Below are 26,052 nucleotides of genomic sequence, written 5' to 3'. Positions count from 1 at the left end.
TCCATCACCTACCATCGGATTCTCTGTAATACACAAACACGATGCATACATCGCATCCTCTCCTGGCGAGCGACTCGACAGAGACATACCTGCTGCCCCGATGCATCGACTCGAATGCATGCTAATGGTTGCAAGTGCAAGTGCAAGTGCATCCGAGTAAAACCGAGTGTGTTTCCGGTTAGAGCAATGTCCGAATTGACCGGTTAGTTGCAGATCCGGTGCGTTCATTCACTCTGAGCCAAAATCCAAAAATCAACAGCATCATACCAGTAGGTAATAACTTGGGTGTATGTAGTCTTCCGCATGGGGAGGGGTGCATACAGTGGTGAATGGAGAGTATATAAGTCGGACATGTCAAGTTGTAGAGCTTGATCAGTACATATCCTACTGAACTTGGTCCGTTGATTGCAATTCAATACAATTGTCAGGACAAACAGAATCTACATCCTGTCGTCAACGGTCAACTGTCATCCGCCTTCCATCCCCTCTCACTCGCACCCATTCGTTATAGACCAATTCCCACGACTCTCCGTCAACCTCGCCTGACTTTACAACTCTCTCACCCACACACCATGTCATCAAGTACTGCCAAACCTTTCGGAGGAGGAAGAACCGGAGACAGGGTGGTCATCCCTCCTTCTTCTTCTGCTGGTAAAAGTGGTGGTGGTTCCGGCGGACCAAAGGAGAAAGTACCCCTGAGTACTCATCTGATAGCGGGTGGAGTGGCTGGTATGGCCGAAGCGTTGGTATGGTGAGTAATGAACCTTCATGATACGTGCCGTCCCTTTCGACAAGGGGAATCGATGCAGACTGCTGGGACAGTGTCAAGAGTCGGGCTCCTTGACGGTTGAACACGATACTGACGGAGCAATGCCCTCGTCTTTCCCTGTAGCCATCCACTGGATACAATCAAGGTCCGAATGCAGCTGTCCAAATCACGAAAAGCAAGAGGGGTAAGTGATGGCTCTCTATCTCAATCATCACGATGTCCATCCCTTCCTTCCCCCTCTTCCCCTTGGGCAAGACCAACGGCTTCAAATTCTGTGCGATGTGAAGTGCGAGACGAGGCTGACTAGCTGAACGTCATGAACAGCTCAAACCGCTCGGCTTCTTCGCTACGGGTCGTCAGATCGCAGCTCGAGAGACCCCCTTAGGATTATATAAAGGTCTAGGAGCTGTATTTAGCGGCATCGTACCGAAGATGGCAATCCGATTCGCAAGTTTTGAAAGTGGGTCGGCAGCCTGTTCCCCCTTCAGTCTTTCATGTCTATCAACAGCCGTCGACACCTTCCCATGTCCGCGACATAGAGATTGGCATGGAATGACAGTGTTTAACGAAATACATGAGCTGACTACGCTTTCACCTCGCAGTGTACAAAGGATGGCTCTCCTCCCCCGATGGGAAGATCACACCTAGTGCTACGTTCTTAGCAGGCTTAGGAGCAGGTGCGACAGAGGCAGTGGCAGTTGTGACGCCGATGGAAGTGATCAAAATCAGATTACAAGCGCAACAGCGTGAGTAGAATGGGTTCACACTGATGTCGTAGAAAGGCTAGATGAGGTACTTTTGGAGACTGATGCACGCTTTTGATCTCGGCAGACTCGTTGGCGGATCCACTGGATATACCTCGATACAGGTGAGTGAGAGCAACTATGGGGGATGCCGATCGAACCAGATACTGATACTGTGATTTGTAGAAACGCTGCCCACGCCGCATTCACAATTGTCCGCGAAGAAGGGATAAGGACATTATATCGAGGTGTCTCACTCACAGCACTGCGACAAGCCACAAATCAAGGTACGTCGATCTCCACCCGAATCAATGATGATGTGAACTTGGATCGCTGACGATGTGATGGGATGCCTCCGTCGTTTGGTACAGGTGTCAACTTCACGGCCTATCAGCAGTTCAAGAAATGGGCTATTGAATTCCAGCCTCGATTCCAAGAGACGGGTCAACTGCCAAGTTGGCAAACTATGATCCTAGGTCTTGTGTCAGGTGCGATGGGTCCTTTCTCCAATGCACCGATCGATACGATCAAGACGTGAGTATCGAGGTCCCCTTCCTAGTGTAGCAGGTCATCCCATCAACCATGATGGAAGAGTTGCTTGTTGCTTGTCGCACCGCGACGAAAGGGATAGTGCTGATCATACCAACTCCATCTCACAGACGTATTCAGAAAGCATCGCACGTACCTGGAGAGACAGCAATGTCCCGTCTTACGAAAGTCACCTCGGAGATGTTCAAGAATGAAGGTGCTGCGGCGTTCTACAAAGGTATCACACCGAGAGTATTACGTGTCGCTCCAGGTCAAGCTATCGTTTTCACGGTGAGTGGAGTCGCATCTCTGACGACTGTTTGAGTAGAGCTGATATCGTACTTTCGGTGATAGGTCTATGAGAGGGTGAAGAAGCTCATCGATGCGGCCAAGGGATCGACGCTTGGTGCAGAGTACGAGGAGTAGCACCGCATCTGGGAGGGGTGAACGTTTCTGGGACTTTGGGGTTGGGTCAGATAATGAAAGAGGGTGTGGTGTCATGTATTCAGTCTTGGGATTTTCTATTCGAGTACCATGCATTTCCTCAAGCTTCGTCCACAGGTGCTTTTACTGACGTGCCCAAGACTCTGGCTTGCTTTAACTGGAACTCTCGAATGAGCTCTCAGGACCCATAATCCGCCCGCACCAATGTCCATGCAGAGGTCCGCACACCAACCTATCCTTTCCCCCTCGCTTCATCCCATCGTCTCTGTCTCCCTCTCTCCTTCCAATCACCCGGACCATCATCAACTACCGCTTTACTCCCCTCTGCTCCTAGACCTCTCTTCGCAGTTCGTAATTCTGCGTTGATCGGTTCTGCTCTTCCTTCTCCGTTCTTACCGAGTCCTTGACCTGGTGTCCAGCCAGAGTTGGAAAGTACCGACAGGGCGAATTTCGATGGCTGAGGGGGCGCAGCTATCATTGTAGCGCTAGCGCTGGGCAAAATCGATGAGGGAGCTTGAGTTTGTCGACCGGAGGCAGTTGTTCGAGAGCTCGAGCTGGAGTTTGGAGGTGAAGGTGGATGTAATCTCCTTCTCATTGCTGATCTATCCAGATACTCCCTCTCCTTCTTCTCACTCCCGAATGGTTCAGTTACTGCTCCACTAGAACGATTCATCAATGTCTCTCTGAGCTGAGCCATCTCCCTCTTTCGTTTCACTTCTCTGTTCTCCCTCTTCTGCTTGGAATCCATAGCCATCGGCCAGACTTCGGGTCCGTTCCTACTCCCAGGTCCAGATGTTGCATCCTTAGCTACGAGAGTGGTGGTGGGCTTAGCTTGACCGTCATCCAGGACGATCTCGTTGAAACCGTTTATGTGACATTGGGTACATGGCCACGAAGGGTGGATGTGGACTTGGAATGTGGTCGATCCGATCTTGAGCAGGGACGAGTGCGCGAGGGAATGCGGTTGAGAAGCGTGTTTAGCAGCCGAGAGCCGAGTTGCTTTGGGTGTTGTAGACTTGCTCGTGGTCGTTGACTGTGATACTTCGTCGATCTCTTCGGCAGCTGGAGGTGGAGTGACGAAAGTTCCGTGTGTTGATCCTAAAGTACCCAGGTTGGTTAGCTTTAAGGTCTTTGGCATTTTGGTCTATGCCGAACTCGATCTAGCTCACCTAAATCGACCACCCACCACCCTTCTTCCGCCTCATCCGCCTCCTTTCCTTCACCATTCATTATACCCTCTTGACTGACCCCTCCCCTACCCCAGTAGACCATCGCATGCGTCTTACTCACTTCCATCTCTTTCAACCTCACTCTTGCCCTACCTCCCTTCTCGCACCGATCTCTACCCAATTGTATCCCATCTTCTCGCGTATCAAACATCGCTACACCTCCAGTTTCTAGACATTGTGACGAAAGCACCACAAGTCGGAGAATATGATTTGGCGGGTAGTCCTTCGCGTCATTCTCTTGGTTCGGGTCGGTGGTGGGCTGATAGGCGTACACGGTCGGATCGTCGTATTGGATAGGTAGAGGTATCGAATCTGTGATATCAAGTGTGGTTGCGGGTGCGGGTGCAGCAGAAGTGTAGGCTGGATGTTTCTCAAGACCGGTGGATCGTTGTTTGGGTACAGATTTTGACTTGACAACTTTCGCGAGTTGGTCAGGATCCATAAGTCCTCCCCAACCTACATCGTCCTCAATCTCCCCTTCTTCGAGGGCAACGCCCACCCCTCCTCCTTGTCCCTCTTGCCTCGTGGACTCTGCGTCAACTACAACGTGGGTGGGAGTGGACGATTCGCCGAGTTGGAATTGACTAGCAGGGACGTAGGACCATTGTCCGGTCACAGGGTCGGGGATCGCATATGTGTTCGATAAAGGGTGAAAGTAGACACAGCGGGCGTGGTCATAAATCCACGTATCGGGTTTGGGGGAGGAAGTCGTGGGTGTAGGATTCGTGGAGGCCGTCATTCGCTAGGACGAGAGATGTGATGCACTGGAGTGATAAGAACAGATTATACAGAAGTATCGTTGGGATAAGATCAGGTGAAGATGAAGGGTATGCCAGATGTGACAGTGAATATAAAGTGCAAAGGTGCAGTCAAGTTACAAGAGAAAGGAAAGTCGAAAACACTCGCAATGAGGTGGAGGGACTGCGAGTGGCAACAGACCACAGCCATTCTTCGCTTCCTTGTCCAGTTGTTTGTAGTTGCGTTTTGAGGACCTATAGATGATGCATGCAATGTTCTCCCATTATACCACTCGCCCCGGAATTGTATCTAGTTATCCATCCCTACAAAATCCCTATCGCACCTTGAAAGCCTGAACGGTGAACTCCCTCTCTCCTTGCACATCACTGTCTCCACTCTTCTGGACTGTATAGTGAATCTCCACGTCCAACTCCCTCGAGTTGGTCGGCGACTTCTTACAGTAGAACTTGCCGACAATCTCTTCTCCCTTGTCCAAGGTGATAGACTCTCGAAGAAGGAAGACGACTTGTTTCCAATGCGTATATTTCCCCCTTGGACCAGTGGTGAAACTGACTGGAACACCCTCTTGGCCGTCTTTAGGCTGGAGAGGCGTGACGGGAGACTTGTACTCGTCATCTCCAAAGGGAAGGATTTGCACATCTTCCTCTGGAGGGACGTGAGATTTCTCAGCGCCAGAGTGAGGAGAGAAAAAGGTGTCGAAATGGGTGAGGAGGGCTCGGATGGTCGTAGGTGAGGAGGTGGTGGATTTGAGTACGAAGGAGGAGTGGAAGTCGAGAGATTTGATAGTAGCGGAGTGAGAGTTGATATCCTGCGCAGATGAAAGGGTTAGCATTCCCTCCGGGACCAGCCAATAGGTGCAATTCAGCTTACTCGGACGATAGCTTCGGTCGTCACAACCTCTTCTTTGTCGACAACCTCCGTGGAACCTTCACCGAATTGCGGTCCCTGCATGGTGCTCAAGTCGAATCCTGCTGTCATTGTCAGCTTGTGCCTTACTAGTACAATTAGTAAAGGATAAGCTCACCATAGGGAGAGTTCCAGAACTCCACCCGGTCTCTCCACTCCCTCTCTCCGGTGATAGCGCTGAGAACCAGTCGTGTTTGTGACGGCGCCATGAGACCTGTAGGAGCGAGGAATCGGTCACGAGCCCTGCATAGAAGAAACTTTAGCGTGTACTCGAGCAGATAGCAGCGGAGCTGGAGAAGGCTCGACTTACACCAACACCGAGTCAAGCATGGACTCGTAGAGCAACATATATCCCATCCATTCACTAACAATCACGTCGACATGTTTGACGGGCAGTTCGATGTCTTCAACCTTGCCTTGGACAACACTACATCCACCCCGTGGGTCAGTCAGTGTCATGGGTAGTAACAAAGGCATGAATCGGCACGTACGTGATGACATCCTTGAAACCGTTCTTCGTAATGTTCTCCCGGGCCTTTACCGCCAATCCCGATGCTTCAATAGCATAGACGTGTTTAGCACCCGCCTTGGCCGCGAGCACTATTGAACCAGAGTCAGTGATCATATCAGGCGCCAGGAGGGACAATGCACTGACTGGACAGAATTCCGGTACCACATCCAACATCCATGACTACCGCGTCCTTGAAGACCTTGGGGTTGGATAGAATGAACCGAGCATATGAGACGGTTCTAACGGTATCTTTGAGCATGATCTCATGGATATCTGTGCCAATAGACTATTTTTAGTATCGCTTATCTGAAGAATACCATTGAATGTGGTAGAACTCACCATTCTCCTCGTAAGAGTGGAAATAGTGCGTATCGTCATCCCTCTCTACCATCTTCCCCTTTCCTTTCCCCTTCACATCGTCCCCACCAGTTGTTGCAGGGGCTTCCGACTCATCATCGTCGTCCTCTCCAACCGTCTTGGAAACGAGTAATCGCATTGCCGCAAGGTCCTTTCGAGCCTTTTCAAGCTCCGCTTCAAGCTGCGAGACTCGGCCATCCTCGGCCTCGGCGGTTTGTGCGATCGCTTTGGAAGGACCAGCAGCGGCAGGGGCGTCAAGCTCATCGTCATCAGACCAGGAATCGTCGGGGTCGTATTCTACGAACAAGACGCAAGTCAGATATTACTCGAAATTGATATGCGGACAATAGGGAGTGTGTCAACTTACGGAGCAAAGGATCGTCCGGAATGACTGGGATGAGAAGGTTGTCGTCTTTCCATAAGGCGTCAGAGGGTGAGAGAGCAGCGATCTGGTCTTTGTTCAGTCCCTACATAGGAATAAGCGATGTCAGCTCGGCTCAACCGCGCTTCCTTGTGGAAGTTGAGCGTCTAACTGATTAACCACTGCACTCACAGCATTCCTGATCAAGTTGATCAACCTAATCCGTCCGAACATGTCCAAGCCCAATCGCTCGCTCTCCTTCCCTAGCTCGAACCCGTGCATCTCGGCATCATATTTCAATGCCAGCTCTGGGGTATCCAGCACGGTCTCGTCGAAGAGTGATTTGGTACGTAGGGCATCACCAAAGGTAGATGCCCAGTCAGAGTAGTTGTCGTCGTCCTCAACTTCGGAGTCGGAAGAAGCACACGATGACAAGCGGCCGTCGTCATTGGCAGGTGGAGGAGCGGAGGCGGAGGGCACTGTGATTTTGTATGACATTTCGTTATGTGATTTGGAAGTCAATTGATGATGCAGAGAACAAAATGTTGAAAGTGGACAACAAAAGTGGACTAGAAATTTATAGAACTGCAGTACGTAATAGCAATGTTGTGTTCCGGTACTTAAACCATTTTGTATTGACCGCAAGCTCGATTAAAAATCCAATTAGCAGCAATTTGTAATGCGCCTTTCCACTCCGGATAGACCGGATGTCAGTTACCACGTCGTTCGTTCGTACTGTACCAACACTTCATTCCCCATATCCTTTTCTCACTACTCATCCTCTTTCTTCACTCACCAAGCAACTCAACTTGGACACCTCTAAAATGGTCTCCGTCACCGTCTCCACGTCGGGCAAGCCTGCCGTCAATCTTGATTTCGCGCAGAAGCATCCCAACGACGTGACTATCAAAGATGTGAAGATTGCGATCCAGGCAAAATTCCCCAAGGTATGTGTTTGCACGCAACTCCCTCACCTCTTCCTATTCCACTGTCATGCACGACGAGACAGATCAAGCTACTTCCATGCTACCTGGCTCCAAAATACGCACGCTGACCGTGTATACATATATGCTACGTTCACAGCTCGTGCCCAACAGACAACGTCTGACCCTCCCATCAACTTCTGGTAAACCCACACCTCTCACTGACGAGGCCAAATCACTCGCTTCGTACGGTGTTGGCGAGGGCGCCCAGCTCAGGCTCAAAGACTTAGGCCAGCAAGTCGGCTATAGGGTACTCTATCTCTGGGAATATGTGAGTCAACGTATCCAATCATGGGTATCACGACAACATCGGAGACTGACACAATGTTACGGTTAGGTGGGACCTATCTTCCTCAACCCGCTCTTCCTCAACTACTCTCACCTACTTTGGGGCAGGTTCCAGCCTTCTGCTCTTCAGTTGTATGTCCTCACTTCTCCCTCACATCGTGACCGACCTAGAACCGGGACGAGAACAGAGAGGGACATTACTAACGATCAGGTGTCCTGCATTTTCGTAGGGCTATCCGAAATATCATGGTGTTCCACTTCGTCAAGCGATTCCTCGAGTCCGCCTTCGTCCACCGCTTCTCAAGAGCCACCGTCCCAGTGTCATTCGTTATCAGAAAGTAAGCTCAATCATTTAACGTGTCACGCCCAATCAATGCTATGACGCTAACTAAACATAACAGCTGTTTGTATTACTGGGGTATCTGCGGTTTCCTCATCGGATTGACGCTTTATCGACCTGCATATGGCGCCAAGGCTCTTAAGGGTACTTTGCTCGATGACCCGCGATGGGTCTACTTCTGGACCGGTTTCAGCGTCGTACGTTTTCAGTCAATTTATAATACCATGTTCCCCCGCACGTCAATTTTCATTTCAGCGACCTGGATGACCCGTCCTGGACGAGACGAGACGTCAACTAATATACACCTTGGACATCATGTAGATCTGCGAACTGCTCAACCTCAACACCCACATCCACCTTCGTAACCTTCGTCAACCTGCCGGACAACCTCGAAAATACCCCACCGGTCTCGGATTCGGCTTGGCCGTATGTGCAAACTACTGGTTTGAGATCCTTGGCTTGATCTCGATGGTCATCATGACCGCCGGAGACTTGGGTAGTGAGTGCTCCCTTTCTATCTTTCTATCTTACGAGCCGATGAGCAACACATCACCTTCGCTTGTGGCACCTTATTTTTCCCCCCTTCCTTTCTTCCAAATTCTTATACCATCTTCATTTGTTGAACCCTGCCTTTGGGGCGACATGGACAGATTTGAACTGACAGACTCTCTCGTAGCCATCACATACTTCGTCATTGGGACTACATTCATGAAGATCTGGGCGGATCAGAAGTACGCTCGATACAAGAAGGAGATGGACCCCAAAATCTTCCCAGGAAAGAGGTACAAGCTTTTCCCTCCTGTCTACTAGGCACCTCGCCCAGTCGAAGTGTGTGGAGTAGAGAGCGATGATTGAGGAGTGACTAGAGGGTGGCAAAAGGAGGAAGTACCTTTTTGGACCGATCGAAGAGAGGCCCGTTGAGTGAGAGAGGGGATGTGAAATGGCTCGGACGGAGCTACGAACAATCAGTCGGACCGAAACATGCATCCATGACCAGTCTTTCCGGTCGTTTATGTCTTCAAAAAGCTCGGTCTTCTCTCCCCTCATCCTGACTGTCCAAGCTAACGGGCATAACGTATCCATTTCTTGCTACTGTCCTCGGCAAGAAGGATGGCTTGTATGCTCGTATCATCATAGTTCCTGAAATACAACTTGGCCATTATACTGAAAACTAATCACTCCCATACCCCGCCAACAGCCCGCCGCCTAACCCCTGACTCCCGACGACCTGCGGCTGCGCTGTTTCTTTCACCTTCACAATCTTAACCCCTCCCACCAACAAATTCTGATCTTTTATCTTCCCTCTCACTTTCATCCCATCCGCTAATTGGACAGAACTAGGAGAAGTTGTAGTAGTCGACACGAAAGCTTCTACAGCACTTGAGAATGGATCGTATTTCTTTATTGTCTGTTTTCGCAAGACCTGTGCCAAGCTTGGCGAAGATCCACCTCCAGCTCCAGATCCAATATCGTTCGCTCTCCCTTTACCTTTCCCTCTTACTGTTGGTGGTGTTCCAACTTCCACTCTTACCGATCTTGCACTTGATCCCTCCCCATCCTTCTTATCATCTTCAACACTCAATCCCTTCCTTTCCCTACCAACAATCCACATCTCCCTCCCTCTTTCAATCACTTCGTCACCCAGATCAACTTCCTCCCCTAAACCATATTTCAGTCTTAGATCATCATCTCTCCCCTGTTTCTCCAACATAACCTTCTTTTCTTCCCTGAACTTCCGCCTGAGTGCAGTTGAGACACGATATGGATCTCCTGAAAGACGGTCGGAGGCGGTGGTGAGTTCTGTCAGTCGGGATGTACCGCGTTTGGCCCAAGTGGCTTGGTCGATAGTCTTCTCCACGGCAGCGAAAGGGTCGGCAGGCGGTTCAGCAGCGGAGGGCGCCTCGGTGTCTACGGGATACAGAGACAGCGATCAGCTTATCGTCGGGCCGACAGAAAGACCAAGCTCGAGCGAGCGAGGGAGGAAGGCAGTGCCCCTTGATCTACTCAAAAGGAGAGGATGCGGGAAAGAGTTGACTTACCATGTACGGCGAAACCACCGTTCTCTTCTGGATTCCAATCTTCATCCTTCTTCCTCGCTCCTTCTTCAACGACGTACGCTGCGTTCTACAATCATTCACACGATACAATCAGCTACCTTGTCTGAACCTGAACCACAATGTGCAGGAGGCGGGATGTCCCGTAAAATGCAACACCCGTCGAACTCACCTTTGGATCCGTCCTAATTTCAAACCATCCCGAACAGAGATGACATTTACATCTGAATGCGTAGATGGGGGTCGAAAAGTAATTCCCAACTTTCCGTTTTTGGGCGTTATATCGTACACCAGCGCCTAGATGGGCGTTACATGATCCGCACCATATATTAAAAGGCAGTTCGAATCTGCGAGCGAGCGGGCGAACAAAGGTATTAGTAAGATACCTCATACAATGAACGAGGGAGGTTATGAGGCGAAACCGAGCCAGCGAAGGGTTGATGTCTCATGGTGTTAGACAGTAATCGTACTGGTACGGCTGTGAGGAGATATAACGTATGGGGGAGCTTGGTAAGGCAACTCACCGCACGATCAATATACCTTTATCGATATCTTTTGCCCTGTTCCCTAGAGCATGTTTCTTTCCTGCTGCCGAATTGAGCGTGGAATGATTCTTCGGATCGTAATCCGGTGGAATGTATCTGTCCAAGCGATTAGGGTCAGCATTCTAGCAAGTTGATTGGGCGTGCTGGTCAAGGGTTAAAGGGCATGGTAAGGAGTAAAACGACGTGTCCAAGGAGCAGGAGGAGGCGGACTTTTGAAGACCTTAGATCGAAGCTCTGGGACATGGGAGAATTCAGAGCAAAGAAGGACATACCGGTTGAATCCCTGCATCTTACTTAAGTCTCTCGCAACCACCTGCTGTGACGAGGTGGATTTGCAAGTATATCAAACAGATCAAGTGGGAGATGAAGTATCGACGAGTGGGAGGTATTCATAAACGCACGAACATGACTTGGGTCGGAACCAAATCAACCCTTTCGAGGTTTTTGCCACCCAACTTTTCTTGCACTTGTGGGAGAGCACAACTGACTTTAGGCAGCAACAATGCCTCATTTGGTCGCAAGCAGAAGATGAAAGGATGCGAAGAACAGGCAAGGGCACCATGCTATGCACAGTACGAAAGGTACGCCGCAGTCTGAGTATGATAACTAGACATGTCGTCAGTTGGGTATCATCTCAAGATTAATATAACAATGCTAGGTTATATGGATAACTATGATGATAATTGACTATTGTACAATGGTTCTGACTTGAATGACCATCCCACTATGCCTCCGATCACGCCTCGCTCATACCAACAACAGTAGGTCCAAGCCTCATCATCGTTGCTGTCCACTCCTCATTTAGACGGCTCATTCGGTTTCTCGATGTCCACAACTTTCTCTTCCCCCTTCTCCTCGACCAAGCTTTTGCCCTCATCATTGCCATTGTCAGGAACCGAAGACGCAGAAATATCTCCAACATTCTCTTCCTTCTCCTCATCGGTCTTCCCATGCCCCTTCGCCTCTTTGTCAGTTGCTGAAGCATCTTTCTCGGCCTCCTCCTTCGCTTTCAGCGCCTCTTTCAAGGGCTTATTGCTCGACATCCACTCCTCCCACTTCACTTCTCCTCTCTCGCCCATCCAGGCGTATCTTCTACCTTGTCCTGCTTTGGCAATAGTCCCGTTTGGTTCGATCACCACGTTCTTCGCTGACAGCGCAATCAGGATGCGAGCGATGTTTGACGCGTCCTAGACATAACAAGCATATCAGCGCGTTGACGTTATGATGCTGTTTGGAGGAAGAAACGGGGCGTGCTTACATCTAATCCCGAATGTTGTCTGCCTTCGAACTCCCCCAAGCCTAATGCATGACACATCCCCGGGATATTGAAATAGTAGTGCGGACCAGCCTCTTTGATCTTCCGTTCTTTATCTTTGACGAGATTCGACACCTTGGCTGTGCTGATCGCCGATAAAGCTCGTTCGTTTGGGGCATCATTGGGGTGTTCGGTGGCATATGCTTGGCGACGGTAAATCTCGGAAAGGACGGATTGGACCGCTTGTTTGATGTTGAGGTATGGACCGTGGAAGTAATTTGGGAAAGGTGATGGGGGTGTGATGTGAAGTTGTTTTGGGACCTACACAATCACAGCTATTTAGCTTGGGATGTCGATCAGGGTGAGCTTATGACTCACAAAATCGCTGTGTGAGCCAGGGTAGACGAGGGTCATACTATTGTAAGCAAAATGAACTAATCGGATGGTCAGCTGAGCCTCACCGTAAATCCCATGGCTAAGGTAAACAAGCCATTAGTCCGCTGTTATCTTTCAATCTTCGTAAGACACGAATATACTCACTCCGTCTGTCACCCAAATCGCATCATTCAGACCCTTATCACTCCTCAGATCCCACTTATCCATCCACTTCTCCATGTCTTTCAACATCTGGGGGAAAGTCGGGGACGAATCAACAGTGTGCTGCATGGTTCAAGTTGATTAGCATTGTCGCTCATGGTTATCGAGCAGGATGGAAAGAGGAGCAAGTCTCGTGTGACTCACCTGTGTGATACCCGTTAAAGAGGTACAGAAGTCTGTTAATGTCGGTCTCCAAGTAGGTCGGACATAAGATCTGAAAGAGTCGATCTTCTGTAAAGTCTTCTTTCCGTCTTCGTCCGGTTCTGACCAACGAAGGAGAACGACAGGGAATTCCTGAATCGTCAACGCAGCGTTAGCTTACATTCGTATCGCTCTTTCCTCCTTGTATTCAATCCTGGTACAATTCACTCTCCAAGAAGGAACTCACAATAATCTCATTTGGGTAGTCGAACTCCTTCCCAGGTCTGCAAGTCGCTTCAACATCGAAACACAAATACGATCGGTACGGTTGCTTGACAATCTTGACTGGCTCAGGAGGTGATTCGACTTCATCGTCATCTTCAGACGAGGGATCTCGAAGCGCTGCTCGATGAACCGCGTCCAGAAGTCGTCTGTAAATGGAGAAGGGCTGTCAGCGTCAAGATCCCAGCAAGATGTACACGAAGGTGGTCAGTGCGTTTGTGCACAAGAATTGAGCTAAGTAATCATGGGGTACACGTTGAGAAAGGGTGCTGTCGCGAAATGCGAGTCGGGCAGAAGATGGGAGAAGGGAGGGGATCTGAATGACAAGAAAACGGAGATACTCACCGCCACAACGTTTCCTTCTTCCCCTTGGTCTCTAAGCCCAGCTGCGCGAGTCCTTCTCTCAATTGATCGACAGTCTGTTTCTTGCTGACTTTGGGAGTGGGTGATGGCGGGGTGGAAGACGAAGAAGCTTCGGGTGAGTGAGAAGATGAACCCTGTGTCGCGGTCGTCATCGTGCTGAGTGTTGGAAGGATTGCGAAACTAGCTGACTTGTGGTATCGTATTCACAGATATCGTCCTCGTTAACTGCCTGGGCAAGAGATACTAGTCACGAAAGAACGGAGATAATCAAGAAGCGGGACACGGTAATCGCTTCTAGTTAGTCCTGGTGAGATGACAGACCGATATGATGACAAGAATCAAGTGTAGAAGGTGAATAAGAAGAAGTTGAGAAAGACAAGCAGACAGAGTGAAAGAAGAAGAAAGAAGCGAAAGACGAGTTGGGACGAGTGGAAAGTCAAAGTGGAGGTAAAATGAGAGACGATCCGTGCGCGCATGAAACATTTCGCCGGGTTGGAAGCATTTTGGTTACCTCGCATTATGCTAATGCAGCACGGCCTAGACAGACCATGGTTACAATGAATGTGTGAGGATATGAGGTACTGTCCACTAGACTTCTCAGTAAGACCTGCCTCTGTCAACAAATCGCTCTGAGGAGTGATACACCAAGATAGCAGAATGAGATGAGGTCGAAATGAATGAACATTACATAGCAATGATGATTTCAATAGTCAGAGGCTAGATTTTTGTCACAATATCACCACGGGTACCAACAAACAACAGTACGAACGGTTGATGTCATGACACCTCAACTCGGCCCCTGAATAGTTCACCCGCCATCCGTAGTCATCTAGTTTGAAGCCGGCCAGGAGGCGGCCAATACAGGAGATGGCCGACACGGCTGACAAACCATTCCCACGGTTCTCAACTGGTACTTATATACATGAGCCCAGGACTTGTACATAGTTCTTCCTGTGACAAATGTATATTCCTCTGTCTAGTTCACTATCATTGTACAAGTGAAACGTTCTACTAGTTGACCCCAAGTCTTGGACACTTGGTACTCAACTCGTACAATTTGTGATAGAACTCCATCCTATTTGTATTCTGTATCCCTCACAAAGGCTCGTCAATGGACCTGTGTCTGACATAAATACAGGCAGAATTGGGAGGTTCAGCAGAATCCCAATCATGGTGACCTTTTACAATGTGATATGATGCTTGGATAGCGTAGCTGACCACTGGCTAGACAGTGTGTTATTACAGCCGAGCATCTCCAGTAACAGATGATCTGTCAAGATCTCAGGAAATGACCAATAAAAGTCTCTTTTGACCAACTTGAACCGGGTGTGTATCCTTGCTGATGCTGTGTCTTGCTAAGAAAAGACCAGATACTCCCAGAATGTGCAGTAGTATAGCCAGCAATGTGTTGATGGTATGCAGTATGTCTCACTTTGGCTGTCAATCAAGGTGAGAGATGGCCCAGTGGCTGTCAGGAATGGCGAGTGGGAAGTAGAAGGGTGTATAATGGGTGGACTTGACATAGTCACTTGGGATGGGTTGTGACATCACATCATTCCTCTTGGAGTACCGCTAGAACGTGAAACGGCCAAGTGACCGATGATGTGAAGTGCATGATTGTGGCACAGAGGTATAAAATACTTTTAGAAGGCTCTCAGGAAGACAAAAGTTGTGTTCACAGAGAGGCTTCCCAGAGTACAAAATGTCTTCTCGGAAGGCCAGAAGGCGAATCAATCATTCTTCTAAAGCACATTTGTTTGCAACCATTTTCCAGGTCACATTGTATTGAGCACATGGTATAAAAAGGCCCTTGCCACTGGAGTCTGATTCCTGATCTGTTCCTTTTCCAACATCCATTCCACCATTGACTAACCTTCTGACAATCACAGTGTATCAAGGCATCAATCAGTTCTTGCTAGACATACAACATGGCATCAACATCCGGATCTGAACGTGGCATTACTGCAAGAATCCAGACCAAGTTTCAGCACAACCACCCTGCCACTGCCAAGCGAACTGTTAGCAGTGAGGTCACACACACAACTGATATGACGTTCGTAGTGAATACTAAACAGGTGGAGACATTCTTGAGAATGGACAGCAGATGTGTGAGTAATGTCACCAGACTATCAGTTGTCTCTCATATGGTTGAGCTTTATGCTTTCTGCACAAATGTGTTGTCAGACTGATCTTTGAATTCTCACATACGCCAAATGATCAGAACATTTGCGCTGGCAAACCAAATCTTGCTGCCAGATTTGATTTCATCCGCCAGCCTATCAATACCACCATCACTTTCACCATTCACTCCAGGACAGGCTATTATTTGTATTGCAGGCGGTGCCAGAAAGAAGCTGATTGGCCTGGCACAGTTGAACATACATTGAGGGCAGATGAGACCTCTTATGTTTGGGATGCAGATGGGATCTCATGTGCTTCTGCCATCCGTCAACACCACCCCTGTACACACCAGAAGTGCGGCAAAACAGGACTGGCTGTGATAGACAATAACACCAATTCAGAGGTCTCGTGATGGATAACTTGTGGTATTTGGAAGGGTATTTTGTACATAAGCCATGCTGGATTGTTTGCATCTCCAGCAAAGATACAATAGGTAGTAGTGATCATTCATGTGTAGTGAATATCAGGTTGGGCTATTCAGTCAACATCAGAGAAATCAGTGCTTTTTTAATCATGTGAGCGGTGTCCACTATACAGTGCCTGATGTTTGGCTCCACCAAATCCATTGCCACCACATCATTTTGCATCGCGATGTCTACCCTTAGGGACCAACCATGTGAAAGCCACTTTTGAAACAGATGCGGATGAGCATGCAGTAATCATACAAAGATGAGGAGAGTTGCTGAACTGCATGATGGGGACTGTCGAACATGTATCTAAGCTGCACATCAATTATCCCCTCAAGCCCTCAGACATAGGTGAACTTTGTATCATTGCCCTTGTCAGGTCAGACTATGGTCATTGGCTGGTCGGTGAGACGTCCCTGAGAATGAGATGAGCTCAGGAGGTTGAGTTTAGCCACTGCAAAGAGTGAGCAACTCTGCCTAAGTTCTGGTTGATATCACCAGTCGCCAGGACTTATATGTGAGGCTGTGCTAGTGCTGAACAGCCCTCATACAAATCTTTATATCTTCAGCATTGCTTTGCGGACCACTTATTGTGAAAACTGGGGTAACACAATGATAAACAGAGGCTTCAGACAATAAGCAAAGTCTCGTTTTTTGGTGCAGTGGTTATGCCATGATTGGCAACAACTAAGACTAACATCTTCTGGTATATAGAGCCAAAATCAGAAGTCCCAGCAGAATCCCAATCATTGTGACCTTTTAGTGTGATGTACAGCTGGGATAGCGTAGTTGGTTAGTGCATTATTACAAGAATGTCCAAGAGTTGGGACTGACAGGGAGAATGCTTCTCTGGGACAATATTGGTGAACTAGACAGAGAAATATATATTTGTTGCATGTATGTAATAACGCATTGTCTAGCCAGTGGCCAACTACACTATCCGAGCATCGCATCGCACTATAAAAGGTCACGATAATCGGGATTCTGCTGGAACTCCCGATTCTGGCTATATATACCCGAGGATGTTGGTCTTGGTAGTTGTCTTTCATGACAATGTACAAGTCTTGTGCCCATGAACATAACCAGACAACAACAACTTGTTAGAACCATGGGAACTGTTTGGAGGCTTTATGGGTCATATCCGTTGGCGACCTCCTTCTGTGTCAACTTGAATTGGTAGGGTGGGTGAATGTGTACCACCTTTTGGGCACCAAGGTGGTATGTCATGTCATGGGAAGTCTGTGCAGGTCATGACAGGAGTGGAAACATGTTTCAGGCCCTCAGAAGACATAAGTAATGTTTTGGAAGACATGACAAGGGGGTTTAGGATGAACCAAAACCAACCCTTGAAAAGGGGGAAAAGGGGATGTCTTCTATGAACATTGAAACATATGTGGATCCCTGAGACAAACATGCAATGATGTCATCAAACTCTAGTATGGCTCCTGGCATCAGAGGTAGCTGTACAATGACATCATGTGGAGGTTGCACAACCTCTGTAGTTCAAGGAAAAAGGTAGTAGGGCATATTATGTGGTTTGAGGCAGCTCTCAAATGGTACAAAAGGCTGCTGAGGGCGGTCAATACATTTTGAATCTGACAACATACTCTTCATTCTATTCACCACACATACTCGTACTACTACATCAGAACATTCACCACTTGACAACATATCACACAATGTCATCAGGTTCAACAAGCCCGTTTTCAGGTATGTGACATCTCCTGAGGACTGTCAATATGATAATGATGTAGGAAAACATTGGCAGCTATCCTGTCAAAGAAAATTTCCAAAACCATTGATGAGAATCTCAACACTTCTTCGTTGGCCGAGATCCAATCCAAGGATCCCTCTGAATGGTCTGCCACAGACAGTTTCATGGCTCAGCGAAGTGTTAAGGGTGAGGTCTGACATAATTACTGTACCTCACATGATACTGATGTGCAGGCATGGATGCAGGACCCTCTCGCGAGCAGATTGCATCAGACCTCACTAAGAAGCTTGATCCGCAGGTTGTAGGAAAGATGTGTGCCAAAGATGAGAGTGAAAGGTCTATAGAGGAGGGCTTTATTGTTGAGCAATTTCGATTGGGTATGTCTAACAGCATCTCCCTGTCCCCCTCCCTGTCTCCTCAACATCTTGCTGTACCTCCTTGACATAAGCTTTTCATGAAAGCTCAACAGGAAGAATCCCATGCACATTGGGCAACACGAAATGGTCGCAGCACAGAGACTCTCAGAGAGGGAGACATTGGTGAGAAGATTGCTGACGTGGCAAAATGTGATCTCGAATGGTTTCACCAAAGCACTGGAGAGCCAGAGTGTTTCAACCTTTGGCATGGTGTAATGACAGAGTTGGACAAAGGCAGCTTGCACGCAGGTAAGCATGTATTACGAGGAAATAAAGATCCAGAAACAGGTGCTAATAGTGTCAGCCTCTTTCAACTCGATCACAGATTCATCTGTTTTCCACGATCACGACAAGAAAATAGATGAGTTGGCCAAAAGTGTGAATCCGGATGCACCCTATCATCGCATTATCAAGTCTGGTCTGTGGAGGAAGAGAATGAACAACATTAAGGCCTCAAACCCAGAGTCCTCATGGTTCGCAGATAAGGTGCTCCCTTGACTTTGACATGACCAGTTGTTCCCACTGCTATATACAATCACCTGTTCATATCCAGCCATCAGTTTTGTTTCCTTTTTTTCTTTGTAATTATGACAATCAATCATTGTTGCAGTTTGAAGTTTGTCTATGCTATGCTTGTTTGTGACATCTTCAGCAAATTTCATCATAAAGGACTGCAAATCACAGGCTGCTGAAGTCTGACAATTGATTGGCCATGCTGGCTGTTGTGATGTAAGATGCTCCAATGTGAGCACATACTCTGTGTCAGAGCTGATTTAGGTGTTGGGAAAGAATGAAGGAATGGAGCAAAAACAGGTAGAAGGGGGAAAAGGAGGAGAGGAGCAAGCATGTAGATGTCATGAGCACAGCGGGACCAAAGGGTGAGGAATGGAATGACCCAAATGATGACTTCACAGCTCTATGACAAGGACAAGGAAAAGATACAACAGAACAGGGGATGCAATTGACCACTATACAAGAGTAGAAACTGCACCTGAATTCTGGTTGATCTCACCAGTCAACAGGACTCCTAAGCGGGTTTTGCAAATGTAGCATGGGCCTCATGACAAGATCACAGCAAATAAACTGGTGGTATTTGAGAACATCCCACCAGACATTCTCATTTCTGTCTCACAACTACATCTTGCTCGGCCTACCTCTGTGATTGGCACTGTAAAAATGCTGACCTGTTAAGGTTATATACAACTTTGGATGGCAGCAAGATATAGAGTCACCATCCTCCTGTAGTCAGTGATCAGTTCCCAGGACAATGTATGATATATCACAAGCTCACTCAAACAGCTACACAATTTGTGCACAAATGCAAGAATTTCAAGCAACAGGGATCACTCACAACAAAGGTGATGATCACACATGTTTCACCTTGTAGAGCATCTTTGACATATATGCAATGATGTCATTCCTGTATGAGCAGGTTTGTAATGTCAGAAGTATTGAATTATGACATAGTGAGAAGATTAGTTTTACCTTTGTAATGCACATATAAAGGAAGCAATGTGTACTGTGCGCTCTGAGGCTACTTGGGGCTGGTACAAAAGGCTCCTGAGGGTGGCAAACATAATGAGGTTCCCCCAACACACTTGCCACTTTTTCAGCATAGATACTCACTCTACCCCATTGGAATATATCTCACCTGTTACCATCAAACACAATGTCATCCACTTGGGAAAACAAATTCAATGGTATTTGAAGATTTTGGAGAAATGTTGCCGTGATACTGATGTGAAGATATGGCTACAGATCTCATGTCAGAGCAAATCTCCTCCACCATCACTGAGAACACCGAACCTGACGTGCTGGCCAGGATCCAGTCAAAAAATCCCAGCAAGAGGTCGGCCGCAGAAGAATTTACTCTTCAGCAAAGTCAATCTGGTAAGCTTGAGAGTGTTCTTTTGGCTCATTTGATACTGTCTGAAGGATCTGGGTGTGCAGGTCTCTCTTCACAAGACATTGTGTCAGATCTCACTGAGAGACTTGATGCTCATCGCATGGGAGAGATGTGTTCCAAAGAAAGGAAAGACATGTCTCTTGAAGAGCACTTCTTTGTTGGGCAGCTTCGTACTGGTATGTCTGGCGATATCTCACCTGATCTACCAGAGCTAGTATGCACAGCTCCTCAAAATATGATCCACTAACAATTCGATTATTTGAAGCTCAAAAACAGAAGCTCAAAGCATTTGATGCAAAATGGGAGCAAGAGTATCGCTCCGGAGGATACAAGCCAGGTATATTTAGGTGTATCTTACTGCCTCACTAGATCTTGCCTCACTGATGTTCCCATACTTCAATGCTGCACATAAAGACCCTTCTCTGGACTATTGGGATCGAGAAGAAACAGACGTTGCTTCCATCTTCAACGTTTCAGGGTGCATAAGATGAAAGAGAAGGTCACCCAAGTGCTGCGCAGAGATAAGGGCCTTTTCTCTCGAAGTACGGCAGAGCCAAAGTGCATTGTTCTGGGTCAGACTGTGATGGAAGAACTAGACAAGGCTCCTGAAGCAGGTAAGCACAAGTCTGATGAGAGACAAGCCTGAAAGAGTATTTTAACTTATGTCTTGCTGATTTTGAATTTGGCACAGACCTGTCTGTTTTCCGTGACTATGATGGGAAAATAGATGAGATAGTCAAGGAACTGGAACCCGGTGCACCCTACTGGGAGTTGGTGAGGCGAGAGATAACAAGGTTCACAATGGCCTCTGTTTCAGCTTTTTCAGATATTGAGAACCCCTTCATATACGAGTTTTGAATTGCACATGGTCTAGTCATACCCGGCTGGCTTTTATCTTGGCAACTGATTTCATGTCTATGTATTTGCTGTCAATACATTCTTCTTCCAATTTCCTGTCAACAGAAGAACACAAACAACCAGATACTGACCGTTCACGGGAGAACAATCAGGGTCTTGACTGTAATAACGCATTGCCCAGCCAGTGGCCAGATACACTATCTGAGCATCACATCGCACTATTAAAGGTCACGATAGTCGGGATTCTGCTGAACCTCCTGATTCTGGCTATATATACCCGAGGATGTTGGTCTTGGTAATTGTCATCCATGACATTGACCTTATCTTTTTTTGCGTGATGCTGCCAGAGGCCAGGGCGAGTGACAAGCTGGATGTGCTGTTGTTGTGCAAATGTGTCAACAAGTATGAGCACTCTACGTCCAGGTTTGATGCCGCGTCAGAGATTCTGACGCTTCGTCTTCGCATGCAGCTGTACTGCGGGATCTTGGAGATGTCACGACTTGACCCGTCTGCAAATTGTGTACACTGACTCAGAGTTCCGGGGAAGCAAGCCTGCAGACCAATACCGCGCAGCTTGATTCCAAGCGCAAATTCGGGCCTGCCTAGCTAGTAAGTAATATAGGAATACATTCGCTAGCATATTCTGCCAACGAGCCAAAGTAACTAATGGGAAAGGGGGAGAAATCAAATCCAATCCAATCGAATCAAAACCCGAATCTGTCCTTGTGCGTCCCCAACTAGACTCCCAATCTTCGTAGCCCGAGGTCCACCCGTACCACCTCGATTCGTACAACGCGCCGTGTTTTCGCTCCTCCTCTTCTCAGAACACACCTTAACAACACTTGCCACCTTGCTTAGCACCGCCGTCGTCTGCTGTAGGAGTTACGAGGATGGTCTCTCCTCCCGAAGGCTTGATGACGTCGCCAGATGACTCGAGTGATTTGGAAGAAACGATTCGGTAGATCTCTAGCGAGTGGGAGGTCGAGATCAGCCACAGAGCATCACTGCGTATTTCTCGAACATAACTCACCTGTAAGGATGTTTTGGAACGCAGACTCGACGTTTGACGCGTCCAAGGCGGATGTTTCGATGAAAGAAAGGCCGTTCTCGGCTGTTTAGCATAAAAGAAGATTAACGTCCATTCCTCGTCGTCCATTCAGTACTACGACAGGACTCGAATTACTCACTGGCAAATTGCTTGGCCTCATCCGTCGAAACCGCTCTCAGATGCTTCAAATCGCTCTTGTTCCCCACCAACATGATCACGATGTTCGCATCCGCATGATCCCTCAACTCCTTCAGCCATCGTGTGACATTCTCGTATGTTGAGTGTTTGGCAATGTCGTAGACGAGGAGAGCACCGACGGCTCCTCGATAGTAGGCAGAGGTGATGGCTCGGTATCGTTCTTGACCGGCTGAATAGTCGGAAGGGAGAGAAGAGTATCAGCATTGGCGCACACTTCTGTCCCACGTCCCACGCGTGCTACGCCATATGTTGAACAGCTTAACAGCCCGACCCGATTCCACGTCAGGCTGTGGCCAACTTCCATCCCTCTCCACCTCAACGACGCAGACGTCCTGCTCCTCCTGGGTTCAGACTGTGCAAAACACGCGACACCCACCTGTATCCCAAATTTGCGCCTTTACAGTCTTCCCATCCACGTTGATACTCCTCGTTGCGAACTCGACACCGATAGTAGACTTGGATTCGAGGTTGAACTCGTTTCTTGTGAATCGAGAGAGCACTGTGTGAGGAAATCGTGATTAGTGCTTGGTTCTCAACCCTAAGGAGAACATGTTCAGGACAGCACTCACAATTGCTGTGGTGGGAAGGAACAGTAAGTATGTATAATGTCAGTCTCATCTTATCTCTACCGCTCGTAGAATAGTAAGTACGCACGATTTACCAACGCCGGAATCTCCAATAAGCACAACCTGTTCAGCAAGCACCCATCAGCTTCAGCTTGTATATGTATGCATAAGCTGACCCACCTTGAAGAGGTAATCGTAGTTTGATCCGTCTGTCATCTTGTGTCAAGTGTTAATCGCTTATGGGTCGGTATGATATAGAGTTGTGGCGAAAGGTTGGATGATAGCGCCTAGGTGTTGATGCTATTATAGTCTGGTGATCGGATCAAGCAATTACGTGGATGTACGTCCGTAGAAAGTCAATAACTATCCGCTCGATGATTTGCGATGATTTGCTGAAGTCTGAGTGAGGTGATGACAACGATAACAAACAGACAATGCGAACAATGGATCCACTGCTTGCTCGTCGACGATACGCGTGAGTGAGCGAGTGATAGCAACGAGAAGGGGGATGGCGCGACGGTATTAAGCAGTATCGGCGTTCTGCGGCGTTATTATTGCCTATTTGGGGAAGTGGCACCGGAATCAATTTACCTCTTGATGACAGGCACCGCGAGTGAAGGGTGAGTGAGTGACATGACGTAGAGGAGAGCGAAGAGGTGAATGAAGTGATCTACAAATGTTAAGAATGTCCTGAAAAACGATGTAAGCAGGATAGAAACAGATACATAGATAGGTAGATCGTTTCATTGTGTCATTAATCTCTCACTCGAGGTCCACTGTATAGTCGCTCTTTGTCCTAGAGGTGAGATCGATTCGCAAGACCGACAGTCTCCACAAAGAATCGCTCAGACCGAGCGTTGTCAGATCTCATTTGTCTGACGCCACCCTCAAGCTTGTTATCCCTCAATTAGAGGTATCAATCGAGCCTAGTCAACGAAATCCAACACAATGTCGAGAACACGAACCCCATCTGTTCGATCGAGCGCGTCGTCCTCGCCCACACGAACTTCACCAGACGAAATCACCGCTCTTCTTCCTCCTTCTACCCATGTTCATCCCCATGGGCACGGCCACGGTCACGCCCATCCTCACGGGCGTAAAGCGTCTGTAGGTGGACGTAGTGTGAGTGGAAGAAGTACAGCGGGCAGCGTGAGAGGTTACGGTGCTGTGAATGGACGACATGGACCCGCTGCTCAAGCTCCAAGAGTCAGTAAACAAGGTCAAAGAGTGAGCACACCCACTTTGGTTTATGTGTAAATATGCTGGAAGCTGATCGACGGATTGCGTAGCGAATCTTAACCACATTACCGTTGCAATTCGCCTTTTTCACACTCGTACTGCTCACATTCGCATCTTTCGTTCTCACCATCATCCTCTTCCTCAATACCGTCATGGATTTCAGCGTAAAGTTCTTGCCTTATCGGTGAGTCCTCCTCTCTTTGTCTCTTTGTCTAGAAAGTACCATGCTGACACTTTGCGTGTCGCAGAGGAAGCGGTTTTACCGAATTCTGGATCTCACTCATCGGTTCATGGATTAGTCTGGGGGGTGTTCTATTCGTGAGTTGCATTACCCAATTCGTGCACTCGAAACGCCATTGACAGTGACCATCCTCCTTGCAGTTTTCACACCCTTCTTATCTCTTCTTCCTCACGACACTCGTCGCTCTCCTGCTCCATCTGCCCATCATCCTCCTCATCTTCATCTCCAAACCACTCCGACTCGCCCATTCGCCTCTCATCCTCATCCCTCTCGCCGTGACTGCTCTCACGCTCATCTTTACCCTCCTCTCCAACTACCTCGTTAGAAGGGCGAAGGTGCTCGAATCTCAAAGGATATGCAGGATGTTGACAGATGCTGCGGGGAGAGAAAGAGCTGGAGACGAGAATGTGGCAAGGGCGTTGGTCGGCGTTCAAGGTCGAGGTTTCTGGGGAAGGATCATCGCGTTCATTGGTGGCTTAGTCGGGCTCATTGCTGGATTAGCGGGTGTCATTGTGGTCTCGGTGAGCTGCCCTGTAAATGTTGATGTCGTATACACAAGCTGACTTCCATCACTAGCTACTGCTCATTGACCTGTCTATCTCCGCATATGACGGGTCACTTCCCCTGCCGTCCCCTCAATCTGTTCTTGTACGCGTTCAACCCGACTCTGCCGCTTGGCCCGTCAACCTCCACATCGCATGTACCCCTGCTCCATCCAACTCTTCCCTTCCAACGATCGTCTACACTTCGCCTTCAGGTGTACCAGGCTCTTTGGCACTGTTCCCCTCCCCCCTTGTGCCCTCGGGAATCGACGCCACAAACCCTGGAAGGTGGATCTTCGACTTGCAAGAGAAAGATGACGTAGGGAGGGTATGTATCTGGGACAGACCAGGATATGGTTTCTCGGACGTACTTGGTGGTGCGGACTTGGGTATCGTCGCAGATGCCCTGTGGTTAGCGCTCAAGGGCGTAGATGAGGTTGAGAGGTCCAACGGTCTGCTTCTGGTCGGCGAGGGCTATGGAGGGTGAGTTGCGAGACCAGCTGTCCATAGTGTCTTGTAGAAATAAACGCTGATACACCCTCTGATTGCGATTTGTTTAGCCTCGTATCGCGAGTTCTCGCCTCTCGCCACCCCGCGCACATCCACTCGATCCTCCACCTCGAAGCCCAAACCGCCTCTACGTACTTTTCCGACCCACCTACTACCACTTTCCTCTCACGTTTGATCTCCCGACTTCCTTCTTCACTGATCACCCCGCTCTCGCTCTCCCGGCTTCCCTCAGTCTTACTCCGTCGTTCAACTTCTCTTTCTAGGATACTCGCTTCGTCTCGTCCTCTGCCTAATACGGTGAGATTGAACGAAAAACTGCAAAAAGCGAGATTACAAGAGACCATCGGATCACTCTCCCGTTCATCGGCATCCTTCCGAGCTCTGCTTGAGAGTGGTAGGAAATATCCAGGTGGTAAGAAGGCGATTGTGGTCAGTTCAAAAGATAGGATGGACGAAGATACCGATTGGGCAGAAGGTCAGAGGGTCTTGGCAGAGGAAGTGACGAGTGAAGAGGGGTTAGTAGCGTGGGAACAGGTGGAAGGAGCAGGGCATTTCGTCTGTGAGGGTGAGAAGGGGAGAAAGGTATGTGAGGAGTCGTTGAAGAAGCTCTTGCAGGTGTAGTTTTGCGGTGGGGGAATGTCTCGTTGTCGTTAGATCATAATATCAGTAATCATCTCGTTCCTCTTTAGTCTTATCCTTAGTTTGTTTCGTTAGTTGTCCTGTTTTGGTTCACGATGTCACGTCAATCACGAGTGCACATGAATCACTCAA

The 26,052-nt window shown here is 48.4% G+C and overlaps 8 protein-coding genes across 8 annotated transcripts; 3 read left to right on the top strand and 5 right to left on the bottom strand.

Moving 5' to 3' along the window:
- Positions 1 to 572: 572 nt before the first annotated feature.
- On the top strand, positions 573 to 2,466 carry CI109_104727 (uncharacterized protein; the record flags this gene model as incomplete). Its single annotated transcript, XM_032008080.1, has 9 exons — positions 573 to 751; positions 893 to 953; positions 1,094 to 1,229; positions 1,372 to 1,515; positions 1,601 to 1,637; positions 1,699 to 1,799; positions 1,884 to 2,046; positions 2,172 to 2,331; positions 2,395 to 2,466. 9 exons carry the CDS (start codon positions 573 to 575, stop codon positions 2,464 to 2,466), a joined length of 1,053 nt encoding a protein of 350 aa, XP_031857631.1.
- A 250-nt stretch (positions 2,467 to 2,716) lies between these two features.
- CI109_104726 (uncharacterized protein) lies at positions 2,717 to 4,452 on the bottom strand (the record flags this gene model as incomplete). Its single annotated transcript, XM_032008081.1, has 2 exons — positions 2,717 to 3,582; positions 3,654 to 4,452. The coding sequence occupies 2 exons, from the start codon at positions 4,450 to 4,452 to the stop codon at positions 2,717 to 2,719; spliced, it is 1,665 nt and encodes a 554-aa protein (XP_031857632.1).
- A 333-nt stretch (positions 4,453 to 4,785) lies between these two features.
- CI109_104725 (uncharacterized protein) lies at positions 4,786 to 7,105 on the bottom strand (the record flags this gene model as incomplete). The annotated part of the gene is made up of 9 exons (XM_032008082.1): positions 4,786 to 5,280; positions 5,343 to 5,440; positions 5,497 to 5,621; positions 5,689 to 5,805; positions 5,870 to 5,978; positions 6,034 to 6,162; positions 6,229 to 6,543; positions 6,614 to 6,713; positions 6,800 to 7,105. 9 exons carry the CDS (start codon positions 7,103 to 7,105, stop codon positions 4,786 to 4,788), a joined length of 1,794 nt encoding a protein of 597 aa, XP_031857633.1.
- Positions 7,106 to 7,431: 326 nt separating this feature from the next.
- On the top strand, positions 7,432 to 9,028 carry CI109_104724 (uncharacterized protein; the record flags this gene model as incomplete). Its single annotated transcript, XM_032008083.1, has 7 exons — positions 7,432 to 7,554; positions 7,691 to 7,861; positions 7,928 to 8,010; positions 8,109 to 8,216; positions 8,280 to 8,415; positions 8,540 to 8,717; positions 8,895 to 9,028. The coding sequence occupies 7 exons, from the start codon at positions 7,432 to 7,434 to the stop codon at positions 9,026 to 9,028; spliced, it is 933 nt and encodes a 310-aa protein (XP_031857634.1).
- Positions 9,029 to 9,389: 361 nt separating this feature from the next.
- Positions 9,390 to 11,106, bottom strand: CI109_104723 (uncharacterized protein; the record flags this gene model as incomplete). The annotated part of the gene is made up of 5 exons (XM_032008084.1): positions 9,390 to 10,126; positions 10,258 to 10,342; positions 10,445 to 10,619; positions 10,797 to 10,913; positions 11,090 to 11,106. 5 exons carry the CDS (start codon positions 11,104 to 11,106, stop codon positions 9,390 to 9,392), a joined length of 1,131 nt encoding a protein of 376 aa, XP_031857635.1.
- Positions 11,107 to 11,614: 508 nt separating this feature from the next.
- On the bottom strand, positions 11,615 to 13,607 carry CI109_104722 (uncharacterized protein; the record flags this gene model as incomplete). The annotated part of the gene is made up of 8 exons (XM_032008085.1): positions 11,615 to 12,004; positions 12,076 to 12,393; positions 12,451 to 12,487; positions 12,534 to 12,547; positions 12,613 to 12,732; positions 12,814 to 12,963; positions 13,058 to 13,241; positions 13,438 to 13,607. 8 exons carry the CDS (start codon positions 13,605 to 13,607, stop codon positions 11,615 to 11,617), a joined length of 1,383 nt encoding a protein of 460 aa, XP_031857636.1.
- Positions 13,608 to 21,769: 8,162 nt separating this feature from the next.
- Positions 21,770 to 22,965, bottom strand: CI109_104721 (uncharacterized protein; the record flags this gene model as incomplete). The annotated part of the gene is made up of 6 exons (XM_032008086.1): positions 21,770 to 21,903; positions 21,968 to 22,048; positions 22,125 to 22,352; positions 22,560 to 22,682; positions 22,845 to 22,872; positions 22,930 to 22,965. 6 exons carry the CDS (start codon positions 22,963 to 22,965, stop codon positions 21,770 to 21,772), a joined length of 630 nt encoding a protein of 209 aa, XP_031857637.1.
- Positions 22,966 to 23,697: 732 nt separating this feature from the next.
- On the top strand, positions 23,698 to 25,902 carry CI109_104720 (uncharacterized protein; the record flags this gene model as incomplete). Its single annotated transcript, XM_032008087.1, has 6 exons — positions 23,698 to 23,976; positions 24,039 to 24,172; positions 24,237 to 24,306; positions 24,370 to 24,750; positions 24,806 to 25,254; positions 25,332 to 25,902. 6 exons carry the CDS (start codon positions 23,698 to 23,700, stop codon positions 25,900 to 25,902), a joined length of 1,884 nt encoding a protein of 627 aa, XP_031857638.1.
- Positions 25,903 to 26,052: the final 150 nt, after the last annotated feature.

This window comes from Kwoniella shandongensis, chromosome 8 (genome assembly GCF_008629635.2).
Source record: "Kwoniella shandongensis chromosome 8, complete sequence".
Classification (NCBI taxonomy): domain Eukaryota; kingdom Fungi; phylum Basidiomycota; class Tremellomycetes; order Tremellales; family Cryptococcaceae; genus Kwoniella; species Kwoniella shandongensis.
The sequence above is the reverse complement of the archived record's forward strand: the minus strand, read 5'-3'. Positions and strand labels throughout refer to the sequence as shown.